The sequence below is a fragment of the Anas acuta genome, chromosome 8, assembly GCF_963932015.1.
Source record: "Anas acuta chromosome 8, bAnaAcu1.1, whole genome shotgun sequence".
NCBI lineage: Eukaryota > Metazoa > Chordata > Aves > Anseriformes > Anatidae > Anas > Anas acuta.
In genome coordinates, this window is record NC_088986.1 from 21,023,868 (window position 1) to 21,041,774 (window position 17,907).

At 45.0% G+C, this 17,907-nt stretch overlaps 1 protein-coding gene across 3 annotated transcripts; it reads left to right on the plus strand.

The window, feature by feature from the left end:
- The first annotated feature begins 797 nt into the window (after positions 1 to 797).
- TDRD5 (tudor domain containing 5) lies at positions 798 to 17,531 on the plus strand. Of its 3 annotated transcripts, none has more exons than XM_068690711.1 (11): positions 798 to 1,150; positions 2,649 to 3,047; positions 3,850 to 3,992; positions 7,158 to 7,381; positions 8,280 to 8,486; positions 8,761 to 8,827; positions 9,751 to 9,951; positions 10,975 to 11,136; positions 12,893 to 13,039; positions 14,857 to 15,073; positions 15,891 to 17,531. In XM_068690711.1, exons 1-11 carry the CDS (start codon positions 940 to 942, stop codon positions 16,091 to 16,093), a joined length of 2,181 nt encoding a protein of 726 aa, XP_068546812.1. In that variant the 5' UTR covers positions 798 to 939; the 3' UTR covers positions 16,094 to 17,531. The 3 variants fall into 3 exon arrangements, with proteins under 3 accessions (XP_068546812.1, XP_068546813.1, XP_068546814.1); XM_068690712.1 differs by having other exon boundaries at positions 12,896 to 13,039; XM_068690713.1 differs by having other exon boundaries at positions 14,857 to 15,103; positions 15,891 to 16,028.
- Positions 17,532 to 17,907: the final 376 nt, after the last annotated feature.

The window sequence follows — 17,907 nt, forward strand, 5'->3', positions numbered from 1 at the left end:
CACTCAGAGAGGTGGAGACAGTCTTCAGCTGCTGGAAGTGCAGGTGGTTTAAGAAGCAGTGAACAATGTCTCAAGCTTGGTTTTGGCCAGGCAGCACAAACTCTGGCCCATTTACTTCCAAAAGCTCCGCAAGGCTCTTTAAATCTTAAAAAGCCCTGCAGCTTTCTGGTTGTGTCTGACGTTCTTTCAGCCAATGACTCCTAAATCCTCAGTCCCTGCGGGGCACTTTGGGGTGCTACCTCAGGACCAAGGAGGTGCTTTGAGGTCATGTGCTGAGGTGGGTTTGCAGAGTATTATCCTGAAACCTCTATTTTTAGTCCCCATTGTCACCCTGAAATATATCCCTGGGTGGAAATCAACCAGATCCTCAAGCAAGTTTCTTAAGTAACCTCGAAAACAGCTACTGCAATACAATTTATGATGCGTTAGCCTTGGGAAAGGCACTCCACCACAGATTCTCCTCTCACACAGGACTAAAACACGCAAGGCCACCCTTAATAATATTGTCATTAGGGTTTAAATATTGTTTTCTTCAAGAAATTGGAACTTTTTAGTCCGCAGCTCTGACTTTTCCTGTCAGAAGCCACGCGCACCTAACCCCTCCGCTCCTCCTGGCGGAGGCTGAGGGAGGGACACCCCCCCACACAGAGCGGCGCCAAGGAAAATGGCGGCCGCCGCCCCTCAGCCCAGCGCGGCCCCGCCCTCGCACTGCCGAAGGGCGGGAAGGAGAGCGCGCAGGCGCAGGGGGAGCGAGGCGGCGGCGGCGTCGTGGGGTTAGCAGGGGTGGTGGAGCGGGCAGAGGGAGCGGAGCCTGTACCGCTGCCCCGCGGGTGTGAGGTGGTTAAAAAAGGCTCTTCCCTGCCTCTGGGCAGCCACTGTCCCCGTGCTGTGAGGCGTTTTCTGCTTGTTTTTGTCTCCCAGTGCGAGCAGGGGTGGCTCATGGAGGTGCTGCAGAAGGAGGTGAGGTCGCTGCTGATGGCTGCCAAGCAGGGCTTGAGCCCCGAGCAGCTGGAGCAGGAGTACGCGGCCATGGTGGGCAGGCCTCTCCCCCTGCGCGACCTGGGCTTCCGATCCACCATGGAGCTGGTGGCAGAGATGCCCAAAGTTGTCAGAGTCTGTCCCAACGGCAAGGGCAGCATTGTCCTCAAAGGTGAGGCTTCCTTTCCTCGCAGGGTGTTCGGCACCGCGCGCTGGGAGGAGGCGATGCCCCAAAATATTGAGGGTTTGCTGGGTGCGTTCCCAGAGCTCTGGGTCCCATCTCTGTTACTCTTCCTCACGTTACTGTTTTGTTCCTTGTCTTTGATGTTTTTTTCCTAGATCTCAGTCTACTTTGTAATGTTTTTCTGTGCCTTCCTCTTGAAAAAAAACATATGTTTCTAATTTTTGTACATTTTACGTTCTGCACTTAATTCAGTTTTGTCTCTTGTGGGTGCACCAGAACTGTTAAGCTCCACTTTTCCCATAAACGCAGGCTTCAGCAGGAACATAATCAGGGGTAAGGCATATTGGGCCAAGCTGTAAACATTTCCTTTCCTGGCCCCAAGGGAGGGAAGCTTAGTTTGTATTAAAGAAGACTTCTAATTTTCCTTAGCTTTGGGGAGGAGCTATGGAAATAGCTGTAGGTGTAAAAAGTTGATTGGGAGGAGTGAAATGTTATTTTTGTAGAGCCCTACAAAACAAGAAAAGGCTGTTAAAAGGCATGGGGAGCACCTGGGCTGCTCTCAAGGGAGGCCTCGCCTGGATATACTCTGTCACATGGAGCCCAGCCAAAACCAGGCTGTAACTGCCTGCTTCTGCAGGTGCTGAGGGCTATACGAGACACTTTGGCATTGTCTGGGATGCTTTGAAGGCCCCCTGTCCAGGGATCCCTTCTGTTTCAGCTGTTTGCTGTTTGGCTGAGTGGCAGAGCACAGAAAAGCAGTGGATGAAGAAGGTGAGCAAAGGTCTGGTATCGGTCCTGCTTTGAGTTGTGGAGCTTGGACCACGTGGCCTCCAGAGGTGCTTTCCAACCCGCTTTATGGTGTGATTCCAACACTTTTGCCTCTAGCTGAGAGTAAGAATTGAAGATGAACTTGAAGGACAGCTGCACAAACATGGCTCTTTCTCAAGTGTCACTGGTAGCACCTCTTAGTTTTGTAAAGTGGTCAGAGAAGCTTAGGTTTTTGGTTGCATTAGTTTTCTTGTTTCATTTGTAGGCCCTTTCAAAAATGACACTTGAGTCCATCAACATCCTGATGCTCTTAGGCTATGGTGAAGTCTTACTTAATTCTGCTAAGGGGAGTAGCAAGTTATTTACTGTTTTACCAGCAAAACCCACAGCCCTTTCCTCTTGTGATCCTGTACACAAGTGTTTGATCACCCTACCTTGGATCTGGATTTAAAGGGTTGAGGGTTCAGGATGACTGTTGGTTGTTAAATTTGATTCAGCCCAGTTCGCAAAAAGAAAGGAGAAGTGTTTGTCATGCTGGAAGCCAGCCATGATTTAGTGTGATTGCTTTTGAAACAGGTACCTGTCTCTGAAAAAGCTGGTGGTGGAAAGGAGAGAAAAGTGGAAAAAAGCAATTTGCCTATTTTGAGCTTTTAATGGTTTACTCTTTTAGTGGTTCTAATAGCTTTTTTTTTTTTCTTTTTTTTTTCCCCTGTTGTAGCTATTGCAGATGAGACCACCAAAGAGATTTCCAAACTGATTGCCAAACAGAGAATAAGCAGTAAGGCACGGAGTGCTGCTAAGAAGGCAAGTGCAGCTGCCTTCAGGAAGCAGCAGAGTTTCTCTCTAAGGGGCAGGACTCCTGCTCTGCCAGCAGCAGTGAAGAAGGAGCTCCAGGAGCTGCTGAGTTCCTCACCGCTTCTGCTCTTGGACTTCAATAATGCATACTCCAGACGCTTTGGGCGGACGTTTCAGTACACGCAGTATGGGTTTCTCTCCATGTTTGAAGTCCTCAGAAGCGTGTCGGATATCATTGTGGTTAAGCAGACAAGAGGAGGTTCCTTGTTAACCCTCAAGGAGAGCTCATCAAGTGACACAGAGCAGGAAAAGATGCCACAAGGTGAGGCTGTGTTATTTAACTTGAAACATAGCTCTCGTAAGCACCATGGCCAAGCAGCCATGTCTCAGGTAGATGTTGCTGCATTTCTAGTTGCAGTAGTAGTCCCAGTTCCCCTACAGCTTAGTGCAGAAGGACTGTGGGGTGCTGCAGAAGTGGTTGTTAAAAGGGAGTTGTCTCAGTAGCAGAGACCTTTACTGGAAGATTTCTACAGGTTGCTACTGGTTTTTGGTGGCAGGTGAAAGAAAGAATGCTGAGATGCTTCAGCGTGTGGGCTTTCTGAGAGTGTGCATGGGATGAATTTCTAGTCATTCCAGGCAACAGATAACAAAACTGTAGGAATCTCTTGAATGTCTGCTCCACAGGCTAGTAGAGCCTTTCCAATGCATTTTTTGAGACTGAAAATCTAGCAGTGCTAGTCTGAAAGGCTCAGCTATGATTTTCTACAGAAGAGACTGCAGGTGTCCTCAGTGTTCCCATAACAGCTATGAGAGAGGGCAGAAAATCCCATACAGTTCTGGCCAAATTCCCGACTTGTCTGGGGAGAATTCATTTTTGCATCATTATAGGAATTAGCTCAACCCTTAGCATGCTCGCCAGCAGAAGTTATTTTAAAATGTATCAATACAGTGAATGATGCCTCTCTAGTGAATATACGTGAATGTGGTGACTGTGAATGGTCCAGAGATCAGGAAGATGCTACCTGTGCTTTCTTTCATTTTCAGATGTTTTGTCTTTCTGCTTAATATGTAGCTCTGCATCAGTCCAAGAAAGAATAACGTACAAGTTACTGTCTTTGCTGCAGCCCCTGCAGTTGAGATGCCTCCCTTGGAATCCAGCTGTGAGACAGAGACCAGCTGTGAGACAGAGAGCTTCCATGACACAGCAGAAGAAAAGCCAGAGCCACTGGAAACACAAGCAGTACACTTTGATGATCACCTAAAACAAGTAAGCAGCTGGATGAGCCACCTGTAGCTTCTTTGTGTCTGAATCTCAGGACAGATGCTCTTCTAGTACTTTTGTTTCTGTTGAGATTGTCTTGTTGAGTCATTGCTGCTTCCAAAAATTTTAGTACCTGTTTCAGGTGAGTCTGGAGGTGGTAAGACTCATGTTAGGCAGCTATGTAGCTATACATGTATATGCCATCCAAACCAAGGTCTTTTCGCTGGTCTCCAGATCTGTGTTACAGATCATCTAAGATCAGCTAAGCATCATTTTGCTCCCTGATACTAGTAGTGATGCCTTTTGATGCATTTATCTGTAATTGCACTTTTTAGTAACCTGAAGACCAGCTCTGTGAAACTTCCTCGGCTGCTGTAGGCAGGGTTTGTGTCTTGTTCAGTCATGTTAGCCTTCAAGAGAGGAGATCTGGACAATGGTTCCTGGAGACTTTGATTCCTGTGGGCTTGTTCTAGTGACCAAATAACATTATCTGCAAAGATATAAAAGGATGAAGTATTTTTCCAGTTTATGCTGTGGTTTGAAAGGGACCTTGCTCATGTTTTTCGTTCCCCGGAGAAGGAGGGTTAGAAGAAGGTGTGCTCTAGCAGGCGTGGGTGGTTACAGCAGCACACCTATGTCTGAAGCTGACCTTTGCTGAGGGCATGGGCTTGGTCCTGGTGGTTAGGGGCAGCCTGTGGTTGGGAGCAGGGAGTGCCTGTTCCTCTGTAGATTGAATGGTGGGGCCTGGTATGCATGATTTGGGGCTTTTTGTTTGCCTTAAATCTCTTACTGAAGGAAACCAGTAATGCTTTGTTCACCGTCTAGTTATAGCCATTCCTGATCTTCCTCATTGGATTTCGAGGGTTTTGAATTTAGCAGTGTATTTCCTACAAGGAGATGGAGAGGAACAGTTAAGAGGCTCTGAATTTGCCAAACCTGTTTAGGTGAATTTGTTTGTTGCCCTCCGTTTTTTTGTTGTTGTTGTTGTTGTTTTGTGGTTTTTTTTTTGTCCTCTTCTGAGCCACTTCAGGCCTTCCCTTTCTCCAGAAAATCCTCCTGCAGTGAGTTATTCTCTCTGCCAAACTCATCTTGTGGCTGTATGCAACCGGAGGATTGGAGTGCGCTGGCAGGAAGGAGTCCCAGGAATTCTTACTGACTTCAGTGTTTTGTGTGATTGTAAACTTGAAAGCCTGTGACCGAGTTTTACTTTGCGTGGCAGTTCATAAAACGTGCCCCCTGGCAGTCAGCCCTGATCATTTACGGAAATTTGGTTTGGTGTGATGAAGTCACCAGCAATTCTCCTAATTCAAGCAAAGCCTGCATGCTCGTCCTGAAGGGTGAAAAAGGGTCCTGGTAACCTTGACCTCAAGTTAGGTTTTTGTTCCATTGTATCACAGTGGGAATCTGTTTAAAGACCCAAGCAGGATAGGTCTTGAAAGATGCTTGTACAGCTACTATTCCTCATGAAATGCCGAGCTTGCTATTTTGTTTTAGAAAGGCCCTGAAGGGGAGGAAAGCTGCTTGGAATGTGCTGGCTGGTATGTGCAATGAAAGCTTGTTCATCAGGGTGCTGCAAGGTAGAGGGGAAAGAAGTGACCTGATCCCTGCCCTGCTGTAAGGTATCCAAATATCCTATCACGAGGAACTAATAATGGAAGCCTCGTAAGGGACGAATGAGGGGCACAGGCTCAGTCAATCCCCTTGGCCTTAAGAAGGGGAAAGTATACAGAGATGCTGCTCTCAGCAGCTTTTCTCATCCTGAGCAGAAGGAAAGGTGTCGTTCGCACCGCTGTGGCAGCTGCCAGTCTGTCCTAGGGAAAGGAGTTAGCCAGTCTTGCAGACCACAAGGTACTGCAAGTGTTGTTTTTACAGTGTATTGTTCTTTTTTTTCTTATGATTTTGTTGCTTAGTCTGCAAACCTGTTCTCAAGTACATGTTTTCTGTCCTCGCCAAAATGTTGTTGCTACCAGTGCGTGAACTAGATGGTAAAGATCATGCGTGCCCTTACCAGGGTGATAAGAGCACTCTGGGAGCGAAACTGTTCCTCAAAAATGGCAGTGCTCACAGGCACTTCTTAGAGGAACTCCATGAAGTGTGGATTTTTTTTTTTTTTAGAGGTCGTGCTGCTCAGGCAAGAATTCCCTCAGCTACTCTTTAATTTAAAAATGTTAACTCAATGTTTAGCTCAATGTTTTACTCAAAATTTTAATTTAAAAATTTCAAGGGCATTAGCCATGACTCAGTCTGCAGAAGCAAAGATTCCTCCCTCCTTGAAAAAATGCTTAGAAGAGACTTAAAAGTGTTGTTACAAACAATATTTGAAGTTGAATTAGGCAGACAGGTGAAGGTATGTGTGCAGGAAGACACATTTCCCATACATGGCCTGATGTATAATGCAGCATTAACTTGTAGCATATTCATTATGAGTAAAAACGAAATTGTTTTGACTTCTGATCTTTGGAGGCACACTGTTCATTGCCCTGAAAGAAAGCTCTTGAGGCAGTGAAAGTAGCATATGTACGATTAAGATTCCCCTCCACACTAGTTCAAGTGAAATAATCTTCTCAGCACACAACAGTTAAAGAATGATGCAAAAAGCATAAGCTGTGCTAGCAAATTTGTCCAGAGCGCGAAAGGAACAGAATTTGTAGGTTTTGTTTGTTTTTGCCCTTGGGAAGTAGCTCTAGTGTGAAAATGAGATGTGTTGTGCCTTCTGTTGCTTGAATCATTTTCAGATAGTTTTGCTGGCTCAGTCATGTACTTGCATTGTCCTGGGGCATAGAAATAGCATCCTTTGGATAAAATTCAACAGAGTTGGTGGTTGTTTTTTTTTTTAGCAGCAGCAGCCATTTAACATTGTCTAAATAGGGGACATGACTTCAATTCCTCTCCTTTATTCTCTGTAGGAATACAAGCAAGGTATACACCACTGTTTTTCCTCTAGAGGGAGGGAAGAAGGAAGGAAGGGAAAGAGTGAGTGTGAAAATGTGAAAACGTTCCCATTGCAGCGGAAGTTTTAATCCAAGTCTGCACAACTTGGTGGGATTTGCTGATACTCAGCAATTCCCAGGAAAGCAGAGCTGTATTTTTAACCTAAATGTAAAGGTCGTTCATGTGTGTTCAGTGCATGAAGAGACATCTTAGTACCGCTTTCCTCTTACCCCTTTGTAGCCTCAAGATTTGGAGCAGTCGCAAAGACTAGACGAGATGATGGTGACACCAGAAATCCCTCCAGATGCTGTTGAGGATCGAAGCCTTTGCAGTTTGCCACCACTTGAGAACAGGTGCTTGGTGGGAGTCTTTGTGGAATTCATCGTCTCTCCCAGCCAGTTCTACATCCGCATCTGCAGCAGGGAAACATCTGATAAGCTGCAGCAGCTGATGATGGAGATGAGGTGCGAACCTTTTGATAGTGCTGCTGCCTGGTGCGTGTGTGTGTGTGTGTGTGTGTGTTTGTGCTGAGGGGATAGGGCAGGTATGGTCACAGCTGGTTTGATAACAAGAAGTGGAGGTGCCTATATTGTACTGAAATGTGTAATGCCCACTCCTGCTAGCTAGCAAGCAGATGTGGTTAATAACAATTCACAGTTGCGTGGCTGTGTCCCAGACAGTTCTAAACCTTAAAAGACTGGAAAGGAAACGAAAGGGAACTTTTGTCTTCCTTTGCACCTCCATATTTTCTGTGCTGCTACTATTAATGAGCTCAGTTAAGACTTTTACATTGATCTCTAACATTTAACCAAAAAGCAATGGGAAAGAGGCCTTTGTCGTTATCTACATGTGAAAGCAAAATCCCATCAGTGACTTTGGGTCAGTTACATTGTGCGTTTGGGATTCTGTTCCACCACAGCCATGCTACAATTCCTATTAATTGTGTGCCAAAGTAAGCACTTCTGTCCATGGGCACAGGTAAGGGTAGTTACAGACTCTGAAGACAAATATTATACGTGTAGCCTGTATTCCAGAAACTGGTTTATAAAAAAAAAAAAAAAAAGTGATGTGTCAAGGTAATGTTTAAAGTTAATGACTAGACTGACTGTATTTAGCCTCTGAGTTTACTTTTCATTGGACCCCAGGAAGAACGCTCAAATGTTAGAGTTTGAGTTTGCATTTCCTATTGTCATTTCAGTTTCTGTTCAGCAGAACAGAGATGTAAAGCATCCACTAAAACAAATCCTGAAAATTTGTGTAGTTGGGACTTTAAGAAATGAAGATTCTTCTGAAACACTCTATTTCTCCTCGTTCGTCTCCTGCATCCTACCAAACACAGTCTTTCATTATGATGTTTTGCAGACGCTGTTATTCAAATAAACTTGTTTCTGATCGTTACATCATGCCTGAGTCTTCAGTACAGCCTGGACAGCTTTGCTGCGTAATGATCTCGAAATGGTGGTACCGGGTTGTCATCCACCGTGTCGTCAGTGAGCAGGAAGTGGAGGTGTTCTACCCAGACTATGGAAACGTAGGCATTGTCCGAAAGTCTTGGCTGAGATTCCTCAAGTAAGTAAATGAAACATGGTTGACAGAATCACAGAATGGTTGATATTAGAAGGGTATAAGGGGCCAGTTGTTACTGCTGTTCCTACTGTTCCTGTTCTCTGGATATGGAGTGTTGTCTAAAGCTACTGCAGGTTTTTATTCATAAATGGAAAACCCAATAAGTACCTCTCTATTCCTAAGTTAATTTTAAAACCCCCAAGAGGGTTAAGTTCTGCTCGTCTGCTTGTTTTTGCTCTGTTTGCTGTAATGGTCATGACTCTGTTTCATATTGTAGGTGGTGCTACTTGAAGCTCCCTGCTCAGGCCATCCCATGTTCCTTGGCATGGGTGAAACCCATAGAGGTGTGTGTTCACGTGCAGTTTTGTTTACTGATGTGTATATGAGAGCTGTCAGGTAGAGGTTGACTTTTTCACCTGTTAAGGGCAAATAGTTGGATTTTTTTCATGTCCTTGTGATATTAACAGAAACAATTCTGCTGTAATGGTCGGTGGAGCATCACTGCACCTCTGCAAGCGATCACCCTTCCACCCTGACTTTCTTGTGTTAAGCAACTCACTTCTTCCCCCTTCAGTAGTTCTTCAGGGTCCTTCTGAATGCTTGTTACCTCCAGCCCTGTTCAAATCCTTTTTTTTTTCTGTGGCCAAACTTTAAGTGAGTTTGATGCAATCAATAAAGCCAGCCTGCGCTGAGAAAACTCTTGGTCAAGAAGCCTGAGAAACACCATCTTTCCAAAGGAAAGTGTGAGCAGAGTTGAAACTTCTGTGGTTTAAAGATATTTTAAAAGAACTGTCCTCTGTTTTTTTATTTGGTCGTCTTTTTTGAGGGCTAAGGATTCACATTTTGCATTGCTTTGAGGCTTAGCAGTGTCTTAAAAACTTTTTAACAGTCAACTTTCATAATCCTGTGGTACAAGGAATTTACCAAAAAAAAAGCAAAAACAACAACAAAACCACTAGAATACACAAAAGAGCCCTACACAATGGCATTTTTGACATCTGTGGTAAACTCATTATTGAATGCCACAGAACTGTGCTTGAAAATGAATACTTGGGGTAAAAAGACATTCCCAGGGTAACTAGCACTGCAGGTTTTGGGGTACTTTGATTTCGTTCAGCACTAGGAAGCTTGTTTGCCTGACTTTCCTGTGTTTGTCCCTAGCCTGACCAAGAGTAATTGCTTTTATGAGAAGTGCCTGCAAGGCAAAGTCTCAGGTGATGGCAGTTGGTCTCTTTATAGTAACTTTATGTTCTTGTTTCTTCTTGAGGGTACGTGGACCAGTGCAGCAACCCTCCAATTCCAGAAGCTGTGTGTCTCAAAGCTACTTGTGGGCATTGTGGATGAATACGTGGATGGCATTTTGCATCTTTTCCTGTGTGACACATCCTCGGAGGAGGATGTCTACTTTCACTGTGTCTTGAGGGACCAGGGACATGCAGACGTCTGCGGAGAGAACATTCCTTCCCAGGTCAGGAGGGATACGTGGGCTGCTGAGAGGAAGGGCAGGAGAGGGTCAGCTGGGTGCTTGTTGCAGGAAGATCTTTAGTTTAAGCGGTAACTTACATGTTGTGACTGCCTCCCACAGTGTCTAACTCCATCGTGAGTGCTTTTGGTTAAGTTGAAACCTGATGCTACGGAGACACTCTGGTTTTACAAAACAAATTAAATTTATCCTGTCTTCAGAATTTTCTAATCCGCTGTTAGATGGTTTTTATTGTGAAGTTCATGAGCTTGTTAGCACTGCAGATTCATCTGGAGCTGATACACACTCTTCGTAAGTAATAGGAAGAAGTAAAATAGCTGTAGGTGTTCTATGGAGAAGGCCAAACTCTGGCATTGAGAGGTTGTTAAGAGAGATGTTAATTGCTTGCTGAGCATTGCTAATTCCAGCAAGTTTTGGTAGCCATAATTTGAGGCTGAATTACAAAAATGCTCTTGATTAAAAATACCTTCCTTTACCACTGAAATGAACGATGTCAAGTGGTGTAGACATGGTGGATTGCACGTTGTACCTTGGACAGACATTCAGGTTGTAAACCAGTGCAGAGAGTGCTTGTGATTTAGGCCCCTTTCTATTGTTACCTGAATGTTTCAGCTCCACGGTAAGAACTTTGTGGACCTGAAAACCCTTAGAAAGGTAGTGCCAAGATTTTTGATCTCAGCAGAAACTCAGGCTTGACAGCATGGGTTGCTTGTATTGTTTATTCAGCAGATGCAGAATGAGTATTTGGTGGGATTGGTTCCTGTAATTGTGTTTTTGCATGAGTATATCCAGTTTTGGGAGGGAGTGGAGCACTGCTCAGTAATTTTGTTGCTGGAGGGCAGGAGGGAGTTAATTTTTGCAATAAGACAATTTCTGCCAGAATTTGGTGCCAACCTGTGGTTGCTGTGATGTTTTTAAAAATGTATTAGAATTATTTTTTATTTTTTTTGTGGTGGTGGTAGTTACAACACAGTTTTCTTTACTATTGGGGTTGTTGTTTGTTACCAGGGATTCAAGGAGCTGAATCTGTCAGCCTTGTATACTCAACCCAATGCTAAGCTAGAGGATTCTGAGCTGGTGGAGCCAGACTCTTGCTTGCAGCAGGAATTTCTGGATGCAGACAAGGAAACATCAAGCTTGAGGCTGGACGAGGATGAGCTGTGTGACCAGGTGGGCATTTGGCTAGGGCATGGCCATCATTCGATGAAATCAGCTCCAGGGGTTGGTCGACATGTATTGTATTAGTGTAGCTAATACATATATATTGTGCAGCTTTTCAGGGAGTTTCTTTTCCAGAACCACCATGATGTTAAAAAAATAAAATAAATTACAAATGGATCAGAAATGCAACATGTTCTCTGGTCCCTTTGCAGACCCTGTGGAGTCTGTCTAGTCAGTGTTTCCTCTGACCTCTGTGATCTCCTGGGGAGAGTGAATGGACTCTTGTAAGAACTGGGACCAGTACCTGATTCTTGAGATCAGTTGAGCTCAGTTTGGCTTAACACTTTCCTGTTATGCACGCCCTGTAGCCGAGGAGTGGGGTGCTTTTCTCCTGTTTTTCTGGGGTTTGGCAAAGGATGTGTAACAACTAAGGATATCATTCAAATGTGGAAACGCAACAGAAAAACTAGCAGCATTCTTTGTGTTAAGGGTTTTGCTTGCTCTAAAAGGAAGTGATTTGTAATCCTGAGTGTTTTGGAGTTGTACACAGCTATGATTTAATTCAAAAAATACTCTAAGGATGAATGATATCGAGATCTGGATACTGCTGTACACCTTTGATTTGAGAGCATATTAAAAAGGAGAGCCCTTTAATATTTAACAGAGAACCTGGTGGACAAAGTGGTTAAGCAGGTGGTAAAACCCAGGTCTTGAGTGCAATCTAATGTAGTACCATGAGAACCAAACAGTGTTTCTCTACAGGAGACTCTCTGCTTTCCCGTTATTTATATTGTGGTGTTTTGGTTTTCTTTTTCTTCTCGACATACCTTGCTGCAGTGGCCAAAGCACCTTTCAAGGAAATGTCAGTTGTTGAAGTGCTCAGAAGAGTGCTCAATAGTGGGCCTGTTCCAGGACTTTTTTCAATGTTGTTTCTCTGAAAGTGTTGCTAAAGCCTCATGTGATGCTAGTGAGTTGTAAAGCAGTCATTTTACTGAGGCTTTGATTTAGCAGACAAAGTCTGTGTGCTAGAGAAACTGTATATAAGTTGTATATCTTGATTATTAATGGTCTTCCGCTGCCAAAAACTTGATATATCATCTGAACTGAAGGTCCGAAGCCAATGTTGTAATTCCTAGTTTTGGAAGAAATTAGTGTGATCAAGACTCTGCAAATCTGAGTTTACTGTGTTCTTGTTTGTTTGTTTTTTTGGTTTGTTTTTGTGGGGTGGGGGGGTATTACTGGAAAAATCTGGGAGTATGCTCACTAGTTAACTATAACCGGGTGTAAATGGCAGGCATGGCTGGCAACTTGGGGACTAGAGGAATGCACGAGTGTTGAAGTTTTGTCCTGTCCCCACTTAAATGCAAAAAGGTTGGACACTGTTGTACCGGCTCTGTTAGATTGGGTCATGTCTTCATGGTGAGGTTTCTCAGAAGGCTGCAAGAACTGGGAGGTGTCCCTTTGCAAGTACAGTTTTATTCAAGAAATACGTTTTGTGGTGGTGGAAAGAAGTTAAGGTGACAGCTAGTTCCCTGATCACATTATTGCCTTTCTTTGAATGTTCTTTCTCCAAGTTGCCAAAACTTCTCCAGAAAGAAACATTAAAAACTTCTGAGCAGAGCAGAAAAGGCTCCTTTGCATTTCTCTCCGTTAATCTGTCAGAGTGGCATCGTCTGCTTGCTCAGTAAGCTGCCCTTTGGATTTGCTTCCTGCTTTCTTCTGCCCCCACTGGCTGTGCCTCTTCTTGTTTTGTCTTCCTCTGTAGCAGTGCCATTCCTCTGCTGAGGAGGAATGGGAAGATGTGCAGCCACTTCCAGATGAAGTAAACGTTGCAGGAACAACAGATCAAGACCCTGAATTTGTACAGGAAGAGAGAAAGGAAACTCCCACAGAGCTTGTGGCAGTAGCTAAGGTAAGGGCATTTTTCACAGCTGCTGCTGTTAGGGGGAGGTTGTTTTAGCTTTTAGATTATTTGAAGAATGCTTTGTTTGCTTTAATGTTTTTTAAAGTGGCTAGCAATGAAATAACTACTGGCTGTTAGCATGGGCTCAGAGCTGTACGTTTGCCTTCTGTTCTTGTTTCTGATGCCACTGATTTTATGCTGGCTTCCCCAATACCTTGACACGCAAGTGAAATGCATGACTGACAATTTCGGCACCTCATGGATCAAACCTGGCCCTTCTTCACTCCTAAACATTCCCCTGCAAATGTCAAACTGTGTGTTTAGAAGCATAGGAATTTCCTCACTGGATCACAGAAGTCATGGGCACATGGTCTGTCCCTGGCTGTCATCTCTGTTAAGTGCTTTAGAAAAAGTGACAAGAAAATCTTTTAAGGAAGACTGTGGAATGGAAAACTAAATCCTACGTGTACATATTAGGGGAAAATGTGCTCCAGTCAGCTGGTTATGATGACAAACAGAAGGATTTCATTTCTCTGAATCCTTCTCATCTCTTCATCCCTGTAGAACTCTGGCACTTGCAGCATCACCAGGTGGTACTCCCCCATTTCTAATTTTTGCTGCTCACGCTTTCCTTTTTAATGGTGATGGTGGTAACTGTGGGAATCAGGAGGAAGCGTAGATACTGCCTTACTTCTTTCTTGCCATTCACAGCACTCTAAGGAATTCTGTCTCTTCTCTCTTTCTTTATAAATAGCCTCTTTCTGAATTACTTCCATTCTTTTTCCAGTACTAGTAGACACTTGCATCGTCCACCCTTGGACCATGAATGTTCCTGCTTTGCCCTGAAGTGGCAGTGACACTGCCAGTCCCCCCACAAGAGCAGTGTGGGTGGCAAGAGGAGATGATTATCTTGTAATGTTGTTTCTTTTCCTTGTTCTAACATCATTTTTCACTGCATGTTAGGTAAGAGTTTTCAGTGGGCTGATGATATCAAACTGAGTAACTGGTTAATTGAACTCTGGTGATGCCTGTCACTCAAATGATTGTGTTGTTATGCTGTCAGCTCTAAACATCTGCTGTCCAGCCTTGTAGCTTTCCTTGGTGCACCAGGAGCTTCTCACAGTCGCCTTGTGAGCAGCCAATTTAAACCATTTAAATTTACTTGTGTAAAAATCACTTTGGTCTGGGCTAAGCCTCTGAACACTCTCACCAATGGACCTCTTCTGAAGGTGGATGCCTTTCTTCTGCTGCCTTGATACCAGAAGAAGCCTGGAAGAGCAGGCACCTAATCTCTGAGCAGCTACATTTGGGCACAATGAATTGCACTCTTGCTTGTCTGTTGTTTCACTATTTTTCCCCTTCATGCTGAATCAGTAATAGAAACACTGGCTCCAATCCCAGTTTGTGACAGAGACATGGGTGGTCATCTCGGGAATTTAAGTTTAATTGGCATTTTTAACTCAAAATGCAGGGGAACTTCCTCTGACTCAGTTCCCACTCCTGTGGAGAAACTCCCTCTGTAATTGCTGTCACTTGTTCTGCGTGGGGCTGCTGAGAGATGAGCCAGCTGTAAATCTTTGCTAAGACATGGTGATCTGTGTCATAATAATCTGTCAGTCTTTTCAGCTTGTTGTGCAGGAGGAGCTGCCCTTTGGCCAGGGTTGTGAGTAACTGTAATTTAAAAAAAAAAAATCCTGTTGCTGACATTCCACTTGTTAATGGACTTTGAGGGATAACAAAGATCAGGGTTGCTAATGAACCAAGTGTGCGCTAATCACACCCTCTCCTGAGGGCTGGTGTTTTTTTTTTCTTTTATACACTTGCAGACACCTCAACTTCTTGAAGAGTCCTCAAAGCCTGCCGTTGTCTTCAAGTCACTGGAAGACTTTTACACCTCCTTCGTCTGTGCCAAGCAACCAGCAGACGTGAGCCAAGATGACCCTAATAACGTAGAAGAATTTTCCAGCAAGACTGAGCTTCATGAAGCTCTGCATCCTTCTCTTCTACTTATGGCAACACCGTTTATGCTGGATAACCGTAACAGTACGAATAGATTTGTCAGTAAGAATTAAGGTAGAGGAAAGCTCAGCAATCTCTTACTGTGCTGTGAGTCTTGCAGGCGATGTAAGGTATCCTAGGACTGGTGCTGTTTGTTTGCTAGACCAGATGGAAATGTTGGCATTTCTTTGGGATGAGAAGTAGTAATAATAAATGGCTGGATGCAATGCTTTGGCTTGAACTTTGTGCAGCAGGATGCATTTCTGAGTGTTTCTTGGGAACAAATGAATTGAGAGTTGTTTCTCTCTGTTAATTTTGTCTTTCCTGGACTTTTGCTTCTTTTAATGGTGAAGTTTTTGCTTCTCCACTCCCTATATTACCCTGTGTTCATTTCATAACAAGAGGATCTCCTCCCGGGTGTAATGGAGAAGAGCATTTTTTTTTTTTTAACCTTATAAGATCCAAGATGGGATGTTCTTTCGTTTTCAAAATGATGAAAGAATTTACATCCCCCACGTGAAAGCTGCCCAATTTACAAGCTCAATTAAGTGACATGCCCAAGGTGGTGCCTGTTCATTCCTTGAAACAGAGCTGTTTGTGTGTAATGGAGGCCTCAGTCCTCCAGATAGGACCCACTTACTTCATGTCTGCTTTCCCACCTCTGAGGAAATAGGGGAGAGCGATGGGAGGAGAGGGGGAGAGCCTCTCGGGCTGTGCTGTATTCAGGGCTCATTCAGAAGGTGTGCAGTAGGAAATCCTCACGCCATGCCTCGGTAGCATCCAGACAAATGGGTTTTCCAGTTTAAGCTGACGTCCTTAGAGTTACCCTGTGGATCTTTCTTTTGTCTCCCTCCTTTTGCAGATGATGAGAAAACGAAGACCGAAGACCTTCCGGGGAGTCTCGCACTTGTCCCGCGCAGTGCCAGTGGGCTGAACGACCAGGGGGCATCGTGGAAACTCTGTGTCCCTCCTACCACGCTGTCTGCAGTGCTGGCAGCTACTGCACGCTTGGCCACTTCCCGTGGCTACTTCCAGTGGCTCCCAAATCTGAGAAAGGAGCCGTGACAAGAGGGGAGAGCTGGAGCTGCTGCTGAGGAAGGCTGCAGGGAGCAGCACGACATCACCATGCTGCCACTCTTCATTCAGAAGCGTTTAATCCTTTTTAAAACTTGAGTCTGACATCTTCTCAGATGTGCCCAGTGCCTGTGATGCATGTTACTTTTACTTTCAGGGAAACGGGTTGCTTTTCTTTTGCTGGTGTTGTTTTATTGCTCTTTAGTGCCTTGGAAAAACATCTCCATATCACATTTTGTTTTGTCCACTGATGTGAGGAGAGGGGAACTGGAAACACATTCCTCACTCGGTGCATGGGGAGGTTTATCATTGTGTGTACAGGGGGTTGGTTGTGTTTTGTTTTGTTTCTATCACAGTGGGTGCTTTTGCACAATCCTTGCTGTTAGGAGGGGTGGTTGTATGCCAGCTCATGCCTCTGTTGGTCGAAGTGCCGCTAACCTCCAAGAAGAAACTTCCTTCCTTAAGACAAAGACGTTGACTTGGGGATGAATTAGGATGCCACAAATACAAAGCCTCAGGAATCCCATTTTACAGATGTCAAATGAGGTCTGTAAGGAAGAAGGCAGCGAGAGAACAAGCTGGATGTGTTGGCTTCTACAGTCACGACTGCTGTTTTAGTCTGGCCTCTCTAGCCTCTCTGTTTCAGGGTCTTCAGTGATTTTTTTTTTTTTTTTTTAACAGAGCGATGATAATATCATTGGTGTCCAGCACAAACAATATTTTGCATGTAATGCCTGGGGATGGAGGGAGAGGCTGAGACGTCCTGGCCTCCGAAAGCATTGGTGGCTTTCATGCGAAGACAACCTTCAGCCCAGGACCGTGTTGTCCTGCAGGGTGTTCACAGCGCCGGGGCTGAGCACGGCTCACGCTGGCATCGTGCAAGCAGAGCATTTGTGGAAGGCCACGGAGAGGAAAGTGAGCTGGGGCACTTCTTGGGGCTGGCAGGGACTTCCTTTTCGAGGAATAAACTGCCCAGGGCAGGGCTCTGTACAGCTCAGGCCTGGGGGAGTTGTCCCTGAGACCCAATGAGGGAAGAATGACTGCTTTGTTGGAATTTCAGCATTTAGTTGGTTTAGATGGTTTGGGATGTGGATAGGGCTAGAACTGTACAGAGCAAGATTAAGCCAAGCCGTTTCTTGTTAGGAAAGAACTGGACAGAGTTAGTGAAGCAGAGAGGTTGAGAGCCCTGGGGGTTATGCTGTGAGCAGCGGCTGTACAACCCTGTGGGGAGTGCCCGAAGTTGCCGGACATTTCTGGTCCTGCGTTAAGGCCACGGGGCTGTAGCAGATGCGTTTGCCTCCTAACAGGGAAGGATGGAACAGCTGAGCTTGTGCAGAGTTCTCCGGGCAGTGGAGTTGGCGAGATGTGAATGCTTTTTATCTTTTGTTTTTCTGCTCGCTGTAACTGAATAAAAGTTCTCGAAGGGGAAGACTTCTGTGGAATTGTTTTTGTCTCAATTGGTTTTGGCATGTCAGGGAGGTTTCTTGGGTCCAGGGCGGATGAGAGTTCCCATTTCTGCAGGAAACCAGTCACGGTGGTGCCTTACTGGGATGAGAGCAGGGGAGAGATGGGGTGTGGATCTCTGTGACCCGGGCAGTGGGTGATTTGTGGGGCTAAGACGGCCATCGGGACAGCCCTGGGGCTGCTCTGCTCCTGCCCGGCTTTGTTCAGGGACATGCTCAGCAGGACCCAGTTTGTTTTCTGTGAGACAAGAATTGGGGCTTGGGGAGCCTCACTGCTTCTCTTCTAATTGCTTAAATCATTAATTAGCAGCTGGGCAGCCCCTTGCTGGCCCTTCTGCAGGG

Coding starts and splice junctions, on each gene's coding strand:
- TDRD5 (XM_068690711.1), top strand. CDS start 940: ATGGAGGTGCTGCAGAAGGAGGTGAGGTCGCTGCTGATGGCTGCCAAG. Junction 3,048..3,849: donor GCAGGAAAAGATGCCACAAG/GTGAGGCTGTGT, acceptor TCTTTGCTGCAG/CCCCTGCAGTTGAGATGCCT. Junction 15,074..15,890: donor TATGCTGGATAACCGTAACA/GTACGAATAGAT, acceptor CTCCTTTTGCAG/ATGATGAGAAAACGAAGACC.